General features: G+C 43.1%; 1 protein-coding gene across 5 annotated transcripts in view; it reads left to right on the forward strand.

The window, feature by feature from the left end:
* The window catches only part of NR1H3 (nuclear receptor subfamily 1 group H member 3), a 28,407-nt gene extending 9,741 nt beyond the window's left edge, over positions 1-18,666 (forward strand). For all 5 annotated transcript variants that reach the window (XM_054067833.1, XM_054067830.1, XM_054067829.1 and 2 more), the window contains exons 2-9: positions 6,866-7,120; positions 10,018-10,284; positions 12,627-12,835; positions 13,078-13,257; positions 13,675-13,774; positions 15,291-15,404; positions 16,240-16,334; positions 16,736-18,666. In XM_054067833.1, coding sequence (XP_053923808.1) covers positions 7,003-7,120; positions 10,018-10,284; positions 12,627-12,835; positions 13,078-13,257; positions 13,675-13,774; positions 15,291-15,404; positions 16,240-16,334; positions 16,736-16,882 — 1,230 coding nt within the window. In that variant the 5' untranslated portion in view covers positions 6,866-7,002 and the 3' untranslated portion in view covers positions 16,883-18,666. The remainder of the gene's footprint in view (positions 1-6,865; positions 7,121-10,017; positions 10,285-12,626; positions 12,836-13,077; positions 13,258-13,674; positions 13,775-15,290; positions 15,405-16,239; positions 16,335-16,735) is intronic.
* Positions 18,667-20,518: the final 1,852 nt, after the last annotated feature.

A 20,518-nucleotide genomic window follows, 5' to 3' on the forward strand; every position in this document is an offset into this window, starting at 1 on the left:
AGAAGTTGCTGTCACTCCAAAGTGGCTGTGCTCTGTTTGCGTGCTGTGTCAGGACACTGGCTTCACAGCTCATCTGGCCAGACAGAGCTGAGAAATGGTGACTTGTCATTTTACAAGACAGTTTGTAGGGGAAGGAAGAGTGGAAGGATGCTGCTACTCGAATCTTCCTTGCTGTAACCCAGTCTATGCCCTAGTTTTTGCCATTCTGGAGATGGCTGTACTTTAGGTTAGCCAGAAACACGAAATCTAAGGTGGCAGTAGGAAGCCTAGAAGGGGGTAGAAGAGACTGGAGCTTTGCTACCCAGACCTGGCTTGTGCCATTTTCCAGAGTTCAAGGGAGCTCGTGTCAATGGCCTTTAAAGGGCTTTCATGGCAGCAGAGTGGCCCCATCACTTCTGGTATCTAAGTCTGTCCTCTCTTACTGTGGTCTCCTCCCTCCCTGTCTCTTTCTCTCCCTTTGTCAGAGGGACTGATACTTCCATACAAACAGGAAGAGAGGCGGGAGCAGCCCTGTGCACAGTGTGAATGAACTCCAGTAACCTCATCTCCTTTCTCCTTCTTTTAGTTGCAGGACCAAGGGCATCTGGCAGCTGTGAGGGAAGGAGGAAAGCAGAAGGCACAGCCCATTTGAGAATCTTACCCAGCCTGAAAGCAGTCACAGTTATATGCTCTTTTCCTGTTGTTCCTTGTGTTCCATGGCATACTCCGATCAGGTAGAAATCTAGAGGTGAAAACAAGGTCAAAATCAAAACCTGAGCCTTTGACAGGCAAGGAATAATGAGAGGCAGGTGAGAGGGGAGGGAGTATCCTGCTGGATGAGGCATGTGAATAGGGGAGCTTACTTGTTGTGAAACACTGTTGTGGTGAGGAGTTCTTTTGCAGGGCCTGTAGGTTCTTGAGTGGGACTGGAGTCAGCACATTCTGTCTTCGTCTGATGTACTGTTTGGGGAAGCCCTGTTCCCAAAACAGGGGATTGACAGGCTGTGTAGGAAATAAACAAATCCTGTGCTGTGACGATCATAGATGGTTTGGTTGTGGTTTTCTTTTTCCTCTCATGTGGAGAAAAGCAAAAGTACTATGCTGATTCTGCCTTGAATTATTGTCTTCTGTTTTGTAGTACAGTTGTGCCTTATGACCCTACTTCGCTTTGCTAACCAGTTTATTCAATGGAGAGAGATTTTTTTTTTTGTTTCACTCCTGAATTGCTTCTTACTTGAAGTAGAATGGAACTGGCATGGAATTTCTGTGGCTGCCACTAAACCTCATCCACCTGTCGTTTAAATACCTCTAGGGATGGTGACTCAGTTTTGGAAGGAAAATTATGGAAATTGCCCTCCAGTCTCTCAGAACTCACCTTTAGGGTGTTTTTTTGTAGTAACCTGACTTTTCTTTCTTCGGTTTCCTTCTATTCCTTTTAGGACTACCGTCTTTCTGAATAACGCCTTTCATCCTGCTGTACGCCATTGTTATACCTTCTGCTTCTCTTCTTAGTACTCTTTCAACCAAGTGACACGTTTCTTTCTTTATTTTAGCATGTTCAGTTGTTAGTCATTTTTGCTGTTCTTCTCTAACTCTGCCATTGCCTCTGCTCCCAACTTGAATAGGAGATGGCACACTGTCTGTTTAGACCAGACTAAAGCCATGGGTGAAGACACAGCCCGAAGGAAGTTTTCACAATGAGAAGTGGGTGCTGCAATGAGACCCCAGGCTCAGGGATGCACCAGTTCAAAGGAAGAGACAAATGTGTGGACCATGCCAGAAGTCAGCAAAGTCACGGGTAATAAAGGAGTTGGTCAGCACCATGAGTAAAAGCCAGAGTAAGAAGATAAGGGGAAGCTTCTAAGACTCGGAGCTAGAGAGGCAGAAATAAGACTCTACTTGGGAGCAAGAGACCAGAATGCAGCTGCATTCTGAGGAGCAGGATGCTGTAGCCAGGAGTAATTGGTAAGACTCTTTTGCATAGTCGGTAGAGGTGGCAACAACTTGCAAGGCTCAGAGGCCAGTCCTGCATACTTGGGAGCTGCTTATGGTCAGCTGAAGCTTACCTTGACAGCAAATGAAAGCAATTAGGAAGCTGTAGAGATTTTTATCAGCTTGAGACTGACAGTGGCTTGCAAACTCCTCCATTGGTTGTTTCAGTGCTTCTGAAGGATCAGAATGGATAATGCGATTTTAAACTGTCCCTGCAGCTCTTTGTAGAGAGAGGTTTACAGCTAGTCTCAGTTTTCTGAGAGCTACAGAACAGTTCTTTCTGTTCTTTGTAAACATATTGTTCAAAATCATTTTTCATGCTATCCTGTTGCACTGTTTTGCACACCTCGTGTCCTTCCCATTGACATTCTGAAGTCAGTTATTTTTCCTAATGAGTTTTAACAGCTTTCACATGTAATATTACATAATTTTCAGATTTCATAAGATTCTTTTTCTGCCCTGAAGGGTACAAGTCTCTATTTCAACTTCTTCCTAATTGGAACGTGTTATTTGTCTACTTTTGCCCTGTTTATATGCCTACTAGCTACTCCATATTTCTTGAGGAATATGATGATGCGGAGGGAGGGAAGGGGAATGAGCCAACACGAGCTGGGAGTAACCATTGTTTCTCTGAGATATCTACGAGGTAGTGCCAAGATCCTTGGGGAGGTTTGTGAAAATACTCTGCCTGCTGCACCAGAGACTGTATAGGAAGAGCATTAGATCACATAATACTGGTTACTCCTTATGAAAGAACTAGAACAGTAGTGTCTCCTAAGGGGTTTAGTTCTGTGCTGGTGCTGTGGGACCCTGTGAAATCTCAGTCCAGCAGGTTTTTTTCTTGACTGTGTAGATCAACTTTTAATATCTGCAACCAGCTTTTAATATCCAGGGTAGTGTCACCTCTGTGGGAGCTGTGCATTTAGATTTCAGCAAAGACCGTTAATGCATTGTTATGACCCCAGCTTTTAGAGGTGGATTCAGATTGGATGCTGGCACTTGTGTTGCATGTGAGAACACATTTAGAAGCCAAAAGGCCAAATTATATTCCTGCTTTAGGTACCTCTGAGAGATAGCACTTCCTATCAGATGCATTTGTTCATGCTTGATAGGCCCATGCACAAAGGCACAGTCCTGTTGACACACAGCTGTGTGATGCATGAGGGCAGCCATATTACTGTGTACAAATGGAGGTCTCTTCTGCTGACACTGATGTGCTGCAGAGTGCATGCTTGTGATTCATTACAGAACTGAAACATAACCATATATTTTCCCTGCAGCAGAAGGCTGTAGGATTTTGTAATTTACAGAACTAGGACTCTGACCAGTAACTCCTGTTTTGGAAAATGCCAGAGACTTGCACAAACTTCCTAAAAAGCTACTGCTTCCTTCAAACATCCAGTACGTGGAGGTAAAGGACTCATTGTGCTATTCCTCTGATTATTCCTGCACTCCATGATACAGTTTCTCCAGAGATGTACTTTCATCTGGTCTGGTTCCTGACCCTTAAACTTCTCACAGAAAGCGCCAAACAAGGGAAAGGATAGATCAGTTCAGCAGAAATGTAACAGCAACTGTTTCTGGCTCATTTCCTTTCTTTCGTGTGCTCTGCAGTGCTATCTCCTTTACTTGTCCTCAGTGAATGTGGGACAGAAATTGGGCATACTCTGTAGCTTTGTGCCTGTTGGTGACAGGTTAGATCAATGCCTTCCAGAAGAGCGTATAAGCGCTTCAACTGGGCTTGACAGAGGACTCGCCTGAGGGAATAGGATAAGATTAAGGAAGTGCTGGAGGAAGTGACAGACGTTTCTGGCACTTACCATGAGGTGCAAGAGGCCGGGCTGCCACCTTTAGTTTCTGTTAACAGTACTTTCTGTTGCTGATCTTGAGACCATTGAATCCAAGTTGTTCTGTTTTCTCGGGGAAAAAAAGGTAGAAGGAAGGAGTAGAGTAGGGCAAGGTTAGTGGTGAGACATTTCAGAAGTGTTAAGTATCTTATTTGAGATATGGGTGGCAAAAGCTGGCAGGAAATTGTTTCACTTAGCCATCATCTATATGTGATTACTCACTGGAGTACGTCTGCTCATCAGGTTCCTCCATTCTAGATGCTGCATTAGAGAAAAGTGATTGCTTTATCTTTGTCACTTGGCCAGTCCTGGTTTCTAAAACTGATGGAGTTGAGACCGTGTGAGGCAGCAGAGCAGATTAAGGCAAGAAGACATTGTTCTCCCTTGCAGTTACGGCTTGCATCAACCTTCTACATTTTTAGTTAAAGTGGTGGTGCAGATCGGGAAATGTGAACCTCTAATAATGTGATCACTAGTACAAAACTCAAGAAGATTTTTAGTAATTTGTAAACTATCCTCGTTTATTTCTGTGAAAACTAACTCCCTAGCCTAGTCATACAGCCTCTCACTTTTGTGCGTATGGGGAAAATGGTAGTTTAGGTTTCTTTACCTAGTACCAGAGTGCTGCTATTTGTGCTTAGGTTTTGCTGTTAGTTGTGGTTAGCCTGCAACTGTTACTAGATCTATAAAACTAAAAGACGCTGTGTCTTCGGAGCAGAGACAAGAGACCTCTCCTATCTGCCCCATTCTGCTTTGGGAAGGCTGGAGGCTAATGCACGAAGCAGGGATGTATGGATTGGTTTTGCAGCATAAAAAGTGTCTGATAGGCCTTATCCCTCGCTGTATCCTGAGTGTGCACATGGATTTGTGTTCCTCACCCTGTTGGTAGCTGCAGACTTCTCAGACATTGCCAGGAAGTAAGCAGTTTCTTAGAAACTCCCCTTTGGGCTCCAGATGTCCTGCTGACAGCAAGTTTTGCTCTTGCAGTGTCAGTCATTGTGCAGATGGCACTGTTTTGAAATTCCATCAGGCTGTACCCTCCTCTGTTTTGCATTCTGGAATATGTTGCAGTTGTGGCTGGGATGCAGCAAGACTGGGCTGCTGAACTTAAGGCAGTGGGGCCTGAGCACTGTTGCTCAGTCCCTCAGCTGAGGATCAAATTCTTCAGTTGAAAAATTACTGTGGTACTGCTGCTGGTGATTCATTCTGCACAATAATTAATGTTTGAGTGAGTTTTTTGCGAAGTTTAAAGGAATGTGGAGATACACTGAGGCAGTACACTCAACTTTCCTGTTCGATGCCCAGACATGTCCAGAGACATCTGATATCGGGTTCAGTGAGGAGCTTACATGGAACTTGGAATACAAATTGAGTTTGTGTTTGCTTCATTGCCATCTGGTGCTCTGTGCCCCTCCACAAGATTGCTGCAGGTTTTACTGTGGAGACTTTTTAAAAAAGGGTTGATTGTCATAAACATGTTGTTCCTTTGAGGACTGTGGGTCTTTTTGAACTGGTTGCAAATCAGTTGGTTGTAGTCTCCCACAAGAGGGCTTCTTCCTTTCTGTGGCTTTGAGTTTCGTATTAGTTGCTGCTGCTTTTATCCAAGATAGCTTGTTTTTCCAGTGATTCAGTGGCTGCGTGTACCAAAGGGGAGGGAGCTCTGAATTCCTTATACAGTCTGAGGCTGTGTTTACAAAGGTCACGTGAATTAATGTACCCTGTGGTTTTTAACATCTGCATCTGTTATCTGCCACAGTGTAATGGGAGGCTGCAGGAGCTCAGCAGGCTTGACGGTATGATAGTATTTGCACTTGATGACTCTTTCAGAGTGCTGAGAGGTGGTGTGGTCTGTGGAAGTATTGCTTTCATCTTTGGTATTCTAGGAAAAGTTGCACCATTTTGTGGAAAAAGCCAGGAGGGAAGAAGGGATGTGGGACTGTGGCCTTCTGCTTCTCCCCAGTCAGCACTGCAGTGTGCGAGGCATGCCCCTGCTTACATGGTGCTTCTGTATTTGGGCTGCTGCACAGCTTTGACACCTCCTGTCTTTCAGAAAGTGGCAGGCTTCCAGACCTGGACTCAATCACTCAAGTTAAACTGGTACAGGCCTTTAACGTAGTTGCTTTCTAAATGAGTTAATCCCTTTAGCTTACATTGGTAAATGATTGAGTTGAGATCAACTGATCAAATGCACGTTCAATCAGATTAGAGGTGTTCACATTAGGAGTTTGCATCAGTTTCACTATGTCTGTGCTGTCAAAACAGTAAGGTTTTTTTTTGTGTGCAGTTGGGGCTTCTTGGAAAAAGTGATTGAATTCACTTTCTAGGTTGAGGTTCTACAGGTGAATTAGTGCTGCGTAATAAGATTATTTTCGGTATGGTTTCCAGGTTTTAGAAAAGGGTATCCTTAGAAGGTTGGATCTATTTCCTGAAGGTTATGTAATGGTCAAGTCCTGTAGGTATGGTGCTGGCTTTCAGTTTCTTGCTGTAAGTGAGGATTTGCCATCCACATCTTTGATACATCATTTGTGTTTAGCCCAGCCTGCAACTACTGATATTAATGGAAAATTTGGTGTTTTGTAGTCTTTGCTAAATCATTGTGTCAAAATTGTCTTTTACAATTTTCTGTGTGCTCTGCAGTACATGCCGCAAAATCCAGTGTAACTGGCAGTAATGAGTTATTACTGAAAGCTTTAACAAAGGCCATGGGTTGTAAAGTCTGGAATTTCCCCTTTACAGACTTGGAGAGGTCAGGGCTGAAGTCCCCTGGTGGTGTTAGCAGTAATGAAGACTTGTCCACCTTCGATAAACATTTTGGCAGTAAAGACAGTTTTGTACCTGGGTGTGCTGATCTTGTACCTTTTACTACAGTTTCTTAGAATATTGTGTTTCAAGAGCCTAAACGTTGATAAAACAAAGTGAATTGTCACCTTTAATAAGTAAGGAAACAAAGTCTTGGCGTTTGCTTGTGATGCAGCTTGTAATAGATTTTGGGAGTTAATAGCTTCAGTAGTTAACGCTTGCCTCCTTTGCATGTTTTTTTCCCACAGGTACTTCCTTTCTGACATCCAGTAGCAGAGAGAAACTAAAGACTTTGAAGAAAGACGCCTGCAGTCCCTTGATCAGCAGTAACAATGCTGCAGCGATGAGATTATAGTGAGCCTTATAGTGAGCCTGTGTGGCCTCCATGGGTCCCACTCAGCTCAGCACACAGGATCATGGGAAGAGGGTGGAAAGTGTACTTAAGATGGAGGAGGAAGGGCTTTCGTTCTTCCCTGGCTCAGAGAACCCCCCTGAGCATGCAGGTATGGAAAAATTCTTCCTAAATCCATGCAAGCTAAAGGCTATCTGTTCTTTCAGCTCTAAGCAGAATTGATACTTGGCAAAATTTTAGAATGTTTTCTGCTATGCTTGAGGCACCCAATGTTTAAGAATAGAATCTGTTGAGGATGACTGGTTTTATCAGGTGATAAATGTATTGACTGTTTTGCTTATTTGACCTTCTAGAGGCTAGGCCTATGGCAACAAAGTGAATTTCTTTCTGTTAACCTTATCAAAAGCTGCTAAACAATGAAGCTTTGCCACAGGTTGCAATTCAACAAGGATGCAAAGGAATAATAGGTTCTCGCAGATTTATCTAATGGAAAGGCAGTAGAAGTTCCCTCTACGCGTTTTTTTGCAGAATGTATGTATCCGCAATAATGAGGCTTATTATGCCATGGTAATATGAAGCTACATGGCATAAGAGGAAGACAGGTGGCAGAATCAAATTTAGAGTAATCTGGTGCAAAGAACTGAGGTTACAAGAGTATCGGGAAATAAGATTGAGATTTTGCACTTATAATTGCAGCTGACACACACAATCCTATGCTTTCGCGCTGTAAGAAGGTGTAGTATAACATCTCTGGACAGGTACGAGGAAGAAAACGAAAGCACAAGTGAAGTGTCCCGTGTAGTATCAGCAGCTTAATGAAAATATGACAGATAAATGTATTTGAACAGTGAGGCAACGGGCAATCCTTGACATAAAAAGAAGACGTGATCTGAGCATTGAACTAGGAGTCATAAATACAAGTAGAAACAGAGTAGTTGAAAGGTTTGCAAGGCAAAGGTATATTATAGAATAAAAATCATTAAAACAGATTTGAGGGCGGGAAAAGAAAATAGTTGATAAATGCCTTACAAAAATGCAAGAAAAGCCACAAAATGTGGAAAAAATGTTAAATAGGAGATCTGCCAAAGAAGGAAGACGCTAATGAAACCTAAAGGAGCAGAGATGGCATTCATGCTTGATAAATCTCAAATTATTTCTGTATTATCGTTGACTACAGAAAATGGCAGTAATAAGCTATGTAACTAAAATGATCAGCGTTCAGCAATGGAAAATAATTTGTATATATCAAAAAATAAGCCTGTCTGGATAAAACTGCCATAGGAATGCTAATCAGGCATTTATGTAAATTCTTAAAGACAGCTAAGACAAGACAGACAGATCCATTTCATGGAAGTCATGGAATTACTTTGTCCATCAGAAACATATGAACACCATTTGAGGTTTCTGCAAAGTCGTCATACCAGTTAATATATGTGCAATGGCAGACTTAGTAATTTGGAATGACTGTAGGCATTGTGTAATTTCTTCTTGGTAATAGATTGTGTGAAGAGACATATAGTAGAACAAGAGAGGGGAATATCGGAGACTTAACCTTTCTGATGAAATTTTCCTGCTGCCCAATCTGCAATGAGAAGTACAGGCCAAAATGAGTGACCTCCAGACATCTGTAAAGTCAGTGGGATTGAAAATCAACACTGAGATACTTAAGACTGAGAAATATGTAGTGAAGATTGCCAATAATAATTTCTGAGACTGACCTAAAACTGTTACCATTTCAGGAACTCAAGCAGAACAGTAAGTGTAACTGAGAGTAAAGATAGAAGTATTAGAACCATACGTATGCAAACGAGACATGCCATTGTAACCCTAATGCTGATGAGGGAATGCAGCAGCCTTGTCCTGCAAACCAACCCTTATGAATTGACTCCAGAGTAAAGGCTTTCCAGGCATATCTAAACATAATCTGGACACTTACCAGGACATGCTGTTTTTAATCTTTACAAACAGCTGCCATACAAAATCTAGAATATTTGACATGCAGAAAAATATTCACACTATGAGCTGTGCAGAAGGATATGCCAAATGTTAACATTGCTAGAGTTAAATGGAATGACAAGAGAGATTGCTAATAGGGAGGGAATATGCAAATAACATTAGCAAGCGTTTGACTGGAATGCTTAAGGTGAGACACATCGTATTAGACCAAATATGTTTTCAGAATGCACAGTCTTAGTCACAAGATTAAGATTCGTCAGAATGACATAGGAAGGACTTGGGAGGTGCTGCACAAGCCCATCTGAAATGTGAGGCAGTAGTGAAGGCCCAGTGTTTCAGATGGAGTAATAATGTTTAGTAAATAGTGTCAGTATGAGAGTGCTTCATTTTTTAGGCATGGGCAGCACTCTTCTTGAAGAAACATGGCTTCAGGCTTCCAAAGGTTCACAGTGCTTGTGCAGTGTGCTGCTTGTCTGCTTCTTGCCCCTAACTCCATGTAGTGTCTGTCTTCTATCTTGACAGTTTACCCTGGTGTTCCAGTTACAGGAATTGCCTACTCAGTCTGCTTCTCTTAACCTGTTTAAGCACTGACTTTCTCTGACTGTTTGACTGCTGAACCATTTTTCATTATCCTTGTGCATGAGTATGGCAGAGAGTAAGAGAACTAGAAATAAATATTGAAGGAAATTACTTTCTGCACAGTCCTGGATTTCAGCTCAACTTTTTTGCAGCTCTTTCTCACATTGTAACTTATAATTGTCACTCCTGCTGATGGAAAGCAGAAGAGCATTTGGCCTGAGCATGTTTTAGCTCTTTCACCCTATTTCGGAGAGGAGGAAGTGTGAAGCTATACTTGTTTATAAAGTTGAGGTTGAAACTGTTTGTATTATGTCAATAGTTGGTTTGTTGCAGAAGATGTTCTTGCCAAGAAAGGGAGACTTCTATCTTTTCATCTATGTGTTTAGGAGATAGTGACTTTAAGTAAGGATATCAGTTATTGTAAGGAGTGGGACAGTCAGATGCAAACACCATGCTTCCCTCATGTATGGGTTTTCTTTTCTTCCTTTTCTTTGATACTGTTCATTTTGGTAGAAAATCCCCCCCTGAAGCGGAAGAAGGGCCCAGCCCCTAAGATGCTGGGAAATGAAGTGTGCAGTGTGTGTGGGGACAAGGCCTCTGGCTTCCACTACAACGTGCTGAGCTGTGAAGGCTGCAAAGGCTTCTTCCGCCGCAGCGTCATCAAGGGCGCACAGTACGTCTGCAAGAATGGTGGCAAGTGTGAGATGGACATGTACATGCGTCGCAAGTGTCAGGAGTGCCGGCTGCGCAAGTGCCAGGAGGCAGGCATGCGAGAGCAGTGTGAGTACAGGAAATGGTACTAGTGGGAGCACTGTGATGCTGTGGGGGTGGATGGGGACCAATGCATGTGAGGAAGAGGGCAGTGTGAGTGCTTGGGTGTCACATGTGAGCTGTGCAGGCTGCATGCTGGGGGTGTGAGGGAAGTCACTGAGAGCCTAGAAAGAATCACGTGGAGAGCTGTTAGTGAAACAACATCAGTGTGCCGAGAACCCTGGCCCTGCCATAATCCTTGAACATACTATTTGCTAAGAATTTGTGTAAGATGACATCAGAGGAAAGACTCACAACTAAGACTTACAGATTCTTCAGTATGCTGTAAACTGCCAGTAAACAACCAGTAAACTCAGGCTTCTGTCTGTCTTGCGGTCAACTGTAAGGCTGCTCTTTCTGAATATTCAACAATGTTCCTGCTCACATATCGGGAACAGCCCTCCTCTGCCAAGGCACCTCGGTTTCATCCCTTTAGTGGCCAAGACTGACTGAATGGGTGCTCGGTTAATGTTAAATCTGTGTGAAGTCTCCTTTTCTGACATCCAGAACAGTGAGGAATGGACTATTTTGGAAACATCGTATAAAAATATTTCGGTAAAAAGTAAGTCTCAGTAAGCTGCACCAAGGAAACATGCTTTTCAGTTTTTTTCAGCATGAAACGTGGCAGACCTAATGTAATCAATATCTTTGTCATGCCGGTTTGTATCAGTGTTATGGAATCATGGAATAGTTTGGGTTGACAGGGACCTTAAAGATCATCCGGTTCCAAACCCCCTGCTATGTACAGGTACACGTCCCACTACATCAGGCAGTGTGCTGTCTTTGCCCCATTTGCCGCACTCCTGACATCTACAAAATAGATGTATTTGCAAAGCTACATAGCAAAGCTACCTGTCCGCCTTGCTACTCTTATGTTGCATCTACACACTAGAGAGCCTCTGTGTGTTTCTGAATTTGCTCATTGTCTTACATTGAAGGCAGCTCAGGAAAATTAGACCAAAAGGAATCTTCAGGTTGTTATTATCAAGTGTTTGGCAATTCTTGATGATGCTGTAGTACCCACTGCAAATGCACCTTGTTAATCTTGACAGAAACTGATGTTTTTCTCCTTCAGCTGTTTCGCTTGGAACGTCATTCCAGAACTTCTCTCTACTGCTTGTTGGTTATGTTCTTCTAATTCCTAGACTGAAGTTATTAGTAGCCAGTTTATTGTTCTTAAGCCAGTGTGAACCATGAGGTTAAATAGTTCCTTCATGGCAAACAGAGTAATTGAGATTGCTTTGAATTTAGCTTAGTGTAGAAGCTTGCATGTGAGCAGTTTTCAAGATTCGGTAATATCTAGTAACTCGTTACTTAGCTGTAAATTCTTTGTGCATCTAAGTCCCGAGATATGAGGGAGTGTAATTGCGTGGATCAATTTCTTTTCTTAAACTCACAGGATGGTTCTCTTGAAGATGAATCTTTGAATCCAGGTATGTCTGGTAGTTTCCTTTTTTGTTTGAATGCAGTTTGCAGATGGTTTTTGGAGCTTTGATTTAAAGAAGCAGCAAACCAGATCTGTAGGCTCTTCATTCAAATCAGTGAATTCTTCAGTTAACTTAGTTACAGGCCATTAACAGGTTTTTAGATTTAAATTAGCTAATGAGCAGCTTGTCCAGTAAGATTTTTCAGAATGCTTGCTGCTGAATTTTTTCATTCCTTACAACATTGCATCTAAATGGCATATCCTTTGACTTCATGACTTCAGAACACTTCTAGACCTGAAGGACCCCTCAGTGTGTTTTATGCAAAATTATTCTTTCATTATTCATCTTGTGGTATCTTACTACTCTACAGTCTGCTGCAGATGGGCTTTGTGGAGAATTGTCCTTTAACTCTCAAACTCCATCCAGTACTGTCTTTGACCTCCTAAGAGGAAGATGAAATGAAGCAAGCTGTTCATTTAGCAGTATCAGAAAATGACATGACAGGAGCATAATATAAAATACAGTGGGCACACCATGGCCTTGGAAGATAGCACCTGTTGGAATGTGTTATAACGTCATTTTGGGGAATTGTTCAATAGGGGAAGTCGCTGTTGTCTTTGAGATCTTCAGGACATCATGAAAGGAACTTCTGTTCTTTGTGAGTGCTTTGGATGACAGTATGATTAAAAGAAAGGCAATGGAACAATCTAAAGTGTGAAAAAGAGGGAGATATAAAGTAATACTGTTTGCTGTCTGCATTGGATATATTCTGGTAACACCAGATGCAGGTAACTGCCTCTCCATCCACATCATGGTACCCTGTATTTAATGTGATTTCCAGTGTGCTCCTATGTTATGATCGATCTCTGGCTATTCCTCCTTTAGATGTTCTGTCTGAAGAACAGATCCGACTAAAGAAACTGAAGAAGCAGGAAGATGATCAGGCTAGGACAGTTGTGGTGCGTCCAAACCCTCCAAATCCACCAAGCCCTTCCCACAAACTGACACCTGAACAGCTGAGCATGATAAAAAAGCTTGTGGCCGCCCAGCAGCAGTGCAACCAGCGCTCATTCACAGACAGGCTCAAAGTGACGGTAAAAACTCTACCAGTGTACTCAAAATGAGAAAGAGGAAGTTTGGGGAGCCAGGGTTGTGGGTCAATTATTTGGGTGAACAGAGATAGTTTACGTGTTGCATCTGTGGGCTAAAGTTCTGTAAAAAGTAGAAAAGGAGAATGTTCCAATGTGTCTCATTTTCTCTGTTCACTTAATCTTCTCTGATTTCTGCCCTGGCTCCATCTTTCACTTATATATGCTGTCTCTTCCCATTCCTACAGCCATGGCCCCAAGTTCCTGACCCTAATAACCGCGAAGCAAGGCAGCAGCGTTTTGCTCACTTTACAGAACTTGCAATTATTTCTGTGCAAGAGATTGTGGACTTTGCCAAGCAACTGCCTGGCTTCCTGGAGCTCACCAGGGAAGATCAGATTGCTTTATTGAAGACATCTACCATAGAGGTGAGAGTTCGGCTCCAGCACAACACATAGTAGCAAAAATGAAAGAGTTTGGAGTGTCCACCTGGAGAACTGGTTCCATTTGTTTTTTTGGGATGGCAGGCTCAAGGACCTCAGCTATGGGACCATTGTGGTAGTGCCAGGCTATACTGGCAAAGGGCCATTTAGGAAAATGAGGCAAGAGCCTTAATAGGTATGTCCTCCTTTCCAGCAGCAGACACTGCAGAGGATGCAGCAGAATTTACCTTGGAACTCTTAAGCACTCTGTAAGAAACTGCTCAGAGGGGTTTTGGTGGGGTTTGTTCTTTTGTTTGTGTGTTGTTTTTTTTTTTTTTTCAGAGATGCTCGTAACACACAGCAGTTTTTCGATGTAATGTTTGTTCTTGTTTTCAAATCAAGTACATCTGTTTCTGGTTTCAGGTGATGTTGTTGGAAACATCCCGGCGCTACAATCCAGAGATTGAGAGCATCACCTTTCTTAAGGACCTGAGCTATAATCGGGATGACTTCGCCAAAGCAGGTGTTGCATTAGACAGGTGTTTCTTCCTTCCCTGTGTCTTGTGTTTTTTCATCTTTTCCTTTTTAATGTGGGCTGCCAGAAATAATGTGTGTGGCCTTAAAGCTGAAATCATCTGAGAGGTTTAGAACAGGGCCAGATCAATAGCCCTGCAAACCTTTTTTTTACTGTGATACCTCAGTTCATGTCTTTTTTTTTTTTTTTGTTGGTGCAAACTTGGCTTTGCAAAATTTGGATTCTTACAGCATGAAAATCTTGCTGTAAGTGTGCACTTAGGGCTAGCAGGTGTGAAATTCCTTGCTGGTAGAGATCTGATGTGGGCATGTCGTCTTAGAGTGTATGAGATCACAACAAATCAAACTCCAGTCTTCTCACCTTTGCAAGTATATCACTTGCTAATCTAGATGTGTGCTTTGAGTGATGATGTTAATGTGATTACATTTCAGTTGACAGGAAGTCTATAATGTGCACTGAAGATCCCCACAGAATGCTTTAACCCTGTCTTCAGCTCAGTATATGATGTGATCTGTGGTGATGTGATTTCTGAAGTATATTTTTCCATCTGTAATTTCACATGAAGTAACAGGGACTGTGTATCTTCAGTATTTCTGAAAATAAGAATTTGACTGTCTTTAATGTGATTTTTTTTTTTATTCCTTGTGTAGCTATTCACCCATTTATACTTGAGGTGGCTTTTATATACAACTTTCCTCTTTGATGCTCTTCCTGGTAGCCTTTTCTTCAGATTGTTAGGAAGGCAAAAAGTAGGTAGCCAGAAAAGATTCCCTCCATCCTCTTCATACTTCTCTAGTGCAGTTGTACTGCAGGAAATTAGACTCGTGTGCTGTTTTGTGGAAAAGGCCTAAGATTTACAGCATGATTGTATAGCACGTAGCAGAAAGAGATGTGATTTGACCTCTTTATTTTACAATAATAAACATAAATGAATTTGTGCCTGACTGCATTTACAGAGATGGTGATTGGAAGTGTAAGTCAGTCTCTGCCTCAGCTTTCCTAACTCTTTAATCTGGGCAGGATGGCATAGTTTAGACTTCTTGGAACTATGTATTTTCAGCTCAGACTCAGATTAATCTGGAGCATGGGATTAAAGCTTTCTTAGAAAGCAGGGAGATTGCTTGGTTTGAAGGGGGTGATGGAGTGAGAATAGATACTGTAGAGGTTGTTCTTGTGGGCTTCTGACTTTCGTGGATTTATCTGATAGTTTGTGTTCCTTTAGCTGTGGCCTGGTAATATGCTGTGAGGCATTTAAGGCTCTTAAGAAAACCTGGAAATAGCATTGTTTTACAGTTAGAGCCCATATCCTCAGCCACTGTTGTTGGTGCTCATCAGTAGTGATGGGCTGTAAAATGAGGTTTCGGCCACACTTGGAACATGATGTAAGGGTTTTACCCCCCACTCCATGGGATACTGTGATGCGTTTCTGGAAGCTTATTCCATGACAGGGAGGGAGATGAGACAATTGTCATTGCTTCACCTTGTTCTCTTCTCTTTATTGCAGGTCTGCAGTTTGAGTTCATTAATCCTATCTTTGAGTTCTCAAAGGGAATGAATGAGCTACAGCTCAACGATGCTGAATATGCACTTTTAATCGCCATCAACATTTTCTCTGCAGGTAAGAAGCCAAGGGGAATCTGAAGAGCCATAGGAGTGAATCAAACGGCAAAGAAAATAGAGTTAAGGAAGGTTACAAGCTGAAGAGGAGCAATACAGGCTGTATAGAGTCTGGTGATGAAGGGGGCGTGTTACTACTTCCGCTTAGGGTATTAATTATATTATGAATTTTCTAGTGCTGCCTCCTGAGGAAATCAAATTCTCCAGTGCTAGAAAAGGATGTAGAAATATCAGCCAATATTTATTTTCTTTATTTAGAAATTACTGTTTTACTGTCCCCTCAAGTACTTGGCACTTGTACGGTGTGGTGTGGGGCACACAGCAGAAGTGACGCCTAGTGGTGTCAAGTAAAGATGCTCTGGGTATGAGGCCAAGATTGCTCTGGGCCATGACAAGGCTTTACAAAGAAGACACCTCTGCTCTTTACCTCTTTATTTCTGTTTCCTGTCTTGTGACCTGAAAGATGTTTTTTTCATTTGGCTCAGCTGCTGGAGACCTACTGAGTCCCTCCTGAATGGGGAGCTTCTCATTTTCATGGGGATGGGAATGTGAGACCAAACACAGTTTTTATATAGTACTGTTTGCTCTCTCTAACCTTCCACCTTTATGGGAGACAGATTGTACTCCCCACCTACGATAAACATCACGGAGAAAGAACAGTTACAGAAAACCGACATAGCTACTGCAGTCATGGATGACTCTCCCTGCTGTGCTGAGTGAATGCTTGATGAGGTTTTGTGGAGAGACCATACTGAGGGCCTGGTGTTAGGCAGGGATGTCAAGTCCAGTGGAGCTGCCTGTGGCAATGTGCTTACTTCCAAAATGTTTTTTGGCAGACCGACCGAATGTGCAGGACCAGTCCCTGGTGGAGAGGCTGCAGCACACCTATGTGGAAGCCCTTCATTCTTACATTTGCATCAACAGACCAAATGTAAGTGCCTGACCATAACATCCCCAACAACGACACAAACCGTTTTTGTGTTTACGCAGGCGCAATTCTTGCAGTACTGTCTGTAAAAGGTATCTTGCTGACTGTACTGTCGTACTCTTCCCTTCTGTGGCTGTTTGGTCACAGCTGTAAATGCAGAATTTGTGAGCTGTCACAGCCTGTTGTCCTATGTCACGTTCCATAGTTTAGCCAGCATGGAAAGTCTGGAGTTTTGAGTCATAGTGTAGTATTAGTGTTCCTACACACTGCTACCTCCTAGAGAATGCTGGCTTCAGGGGGGGTCAGGATTGTGGTTACAATGCATCATTTGGTGTTGTAATTTTTTTTTTAACAAAGTTTTAGTGTGAATTTACTAACAGCTGTCTATTTGTCTGTCTCTGCAGGACCGCCTGATGTTTCCACGGATGTTAATGAAGCTGGTCAGCCTTCGGACGCTAAGTAGTGTCCACTCTGAACAGGTGTTTGCCCTTCGGCTGCAGGACAAGAAACTCCCTCCGCTGCTCTCAGAAATCTGGGATGTGCATGAGTGACCACATGCTCCCAGGGCACTGACGTGCCAACATAATGCCATCTCCCAGCCTTTGCTAATGAGAAGGCAGCCTCCCCTTTCCAAAGCACTGAACTCTGGGCAAGGCAGTGCAGGGAGCGATGAGCCTGGGGTTTCAGTGTTTTCATGAGACTATGCAGGGAGGCAGCTGGGGCAGACAGATCAGATGGGGGAGGTTGGTTTTGATGTAGTGCCCATACCCCAAAGGAATAATGTGAAACATCTGAAAATGGTAGAAACGAAGACCTTCCTCCCGACACCCCAGCTTTCTTCAGAGTCTCTCTTCTCTAAGCATGTCCTGAGGGCTTGCCCACTGATCCTCTCCTCTCTTGTTGATTATGAAAATGAATTTGCAGAAACTTGCCAAATCCTCTCTACTGAGAGTAACCCAGCTCAAAAGGCTTCTGCAGGGTCCCCAGTGTACCTGGATCTGAGGAGCTCAGGGAAGTCAATGTGGATGTTCTAGGGGTTTCACTGGGTTTCCTATAAATAAAATCTCTTGTATGTGCTACCCTTTACAACGATACCAAGAGAAGTACCTGTTATTTCTTTCTTATGAGACTTCATCTCTAGAGCTGCCCTTTCATTCTGGCCTGGCCCTCCTTTGAAAAAGGATTCCTCTATTGTGTAGTACCCTTTGTCTAACAAGAAGGCTCTCTGGCATAGGGAACATTTGTACATCAGAAAGATGTCAGGCGCGAAGTAGTGGATTTTTTTTAATGTAATATTTAGCAGTTTTATCTCATGGTGGTTCTCAGCCAGTTCACTTTACCTTTGTTTTGCTAACACCTAGAAAACTTTAGTTCGAAACAAATCAGGGCAAAAATTTTATATTTAGGGGTGGAATAGAAGAAAGATTAGGGGTGAGAAGGACTGATACCTAGGCAAGGTAGGTATGGTGGAAGGATCACAAAAACTTCCAAGAATTTGGAGCATGTGGTATGTGTTCCAAGGTGGGTGTGAAGATGTATTGGCCAAGGAGAGAGGACACACTGCATTTAGTGAAACACATGGGCATTGCGTGAGCTATGGGCTGCACAACTGTCAGATCATGGGCTGCAAGAACGTTGGGTGTAACCAAATCCACTTGCGTCTTCTTCCTTTTGCCAAAGTCTTTCCAAGGTACTTGCTCAAGGCTTTAGTGGTGATTGTGGGATATGGAGGTCCCTCCTGTATGAGGAGTGCCAACTGCTTTAGAAGGACACTTGGGTCTTGTATCCTTTCTTCACTTTGGGCGCTGTGAGATCCATACTGGATTTATGCCCCAAGTTAAGTATTCGCATCCGTAAGTATTCTAGGATTTACAGCAATATTTTGTCTGACAGAAGAGAAATACACTGTTGTAAAACATGTTCCTTATTTTCCAAGAAACATCTTATGGCTGATCTCAGAGATGTAACCTTAAGTATCCTGGTAGCTTGGTCTCATGAGTCTTCTCTGTTATAGGGTCTATGTTTGCTTGCCCGGTGAGCATCCCAAGAGCCTTAGGTTCACATGGCTCTTTTTGTTTGTTTGTTGGTTTTTTTTTTTTGGCTGTGTATCTGAGCGCTATGCCCGTGGTGAGGGTATCGTGTCCATTTTGCACTTGAGGTTGGTCCCCTGCCACTGGCCTTCACTCTGCACCTTTGTAAAGCACTTGTAACAATCTGTAAAATAATCTGTTGTTTTTTATAACTCATTGCAATTGCAAAAATTCTTGTTTAAATCTGTATTTTTAACTAATCTGTTTGAGAAATGTTAATGTTTATATAAAAGAATAAAGCCTAATACAGGATTTTGACATTCTCTGTGCTGTCATTAGACTGGGGGAGGGTAGAATAAGCTCTTGATGTAATAATATCAAAGCTGATATGAAAGTGAGTACATAGGTTGGGGAGAAGCAAGAAGTGGTGAACTTGAAGGGACAGGTGGAATAAGGGAGGTGGAGAGCTGTCCATCTTCTGCTGCTTCCGAAGCACTTGGCACTCTGCCACAATGGGAAAGGAAAGCCAATGTCAGGTCAGGAAGGCTCTACACCACAGGCTATTCGGCTGACCTCTCTGTGTTACTTTACAGTATAAAAATTAAATTGGAAACTACTAAACCAGAAGAAGATGGGATAGGAATAGGCTTATAGGAGACTGCAGCAGGGTCTGAGGTGGGGAGCAAGAGCAGAGCTCGAGAGCTCAAGCCAGCTCCGGGTGGATTAGAGGGCGGCTGGGCCCTGCCCAAGGGATTTCACTAAAGAATGAGGCTGTCAGAATTCAGAAGAAGTAGTGGCAATGAAACTGCAGCTTCATCGTTTTGAGCTGCATCTCATTTTTTTATTAATTTGAGGAGAAAAATGGCATGTAAATTTGAGGGATTTTATAGGTACAACCAATGTTGCTGTTGATGGCAGTGGTGAAAACAGTGATTTTCCTTGGTTCTGGCTTCACTGTCCCTTTTCATTATCAGGTAATCAAATGTAAGCTCCTTGTTTACACATTCATATTCTCATTGTTTTAAAGTGCAAATTGGTACAGAATAGGCCGGCCCAGGGAGCTCAAGGAAGCAGATGTGGGGAAGAACTTTCCTTGAGATCAGTGGTCCTTTGTGCAAAATGTTTACAAGATGCTCCTTAGGCTTGAGACTCAGTCCTGCTGCTCAGAGTCTCTGTGCCCTGTCTCTTTCAAATGGACTGCTGACCTGCCCACTGGAGAAACCGTGGGATGCTCGAGCTGAATCTGGATGACATCCTGTCCTGGTGTGGCAACTGCACCACCGTAATGTTCGATTTTTGTTTTAAACCATGGGAATACCTGCAGTAGTTTTGGTTGCATTTCTAGTTCATTCCACTCATTTTGGCTTTGTTTAGTAATGAATTTGGTTACGTGGTGTACCAGTTTGTAGAAGTTTGGGAAGAATTAAAAAGACTGTGGCTTGAGCTTTTAATAAACAGATACTCTTGTAATCACATGAAGCCAGCAGCAAATTCCAAGGCGGCACACAGCTCTCCTTGACCCATGTGCCTCCCACTGCCCATTAGTGCTCGGAGTGGATGCTGCTGCGGGGCTTCACCTGTGTGCTGGGGAGAGCTCTGGAGCTGCAATTCAATGCTTCCTCTGGCAGAAAGGTTCTGTCTGTAGAATCCAGATTATCCTCGCCCATTCCAGACTGGAGAGCTATGTCCATGCTGTGCTTCTGTGACAAGTGGTGTCCCTCAGTGGACCAGTGTTGTTTAATATCTTCATCAGTGATATCGACAGTGAGAGTGAGTGCACCCTTAGCAAGTTTGCAGGTGACACCAAGCTGAGTGGTGCAGTTGCCACACCAGAAGGACAGGATGTCATCCAGAGGGACCTGGACAAGCTGGAAAAGTGGGCCTGTGAGAACCTCATGAGGTTCAACAAGGCCAAGTACAAGGTCCTACACCTGGGTCAGGGCAATCCATAGTTTCAATACAGAGTGGGGGATGACATGATTGAGAGCAGCCCTGCAGAGAAGGACTTGGGGATGTTGGTCCATGAGAAGCTTGACAATGTGTGCTTGCAGCCCGGAAGGCCAACCGTATCCTTGGCTGCATCAAAAGAAGTGTGGCCAGCAGGTTGAGGGAAGTGATTCTGCCCCTCTGTTCCTCTCTTGTGAGACCTTGCCTGGA

The sequence above is a fragment of the Cuculus canorus genome, chromosome 5, assembly GCF_017976375.1.
Source record: "Cuculus canorus isolate bCucCan1 chromosome 5, bCucCan1.pri, whole genome shotgun sequence".
NCBI lineage: Eukaryota > Metazoa > Chordata > Aves > Cuculiformes > Cuculidae > Cuculus > Cuculus canorus.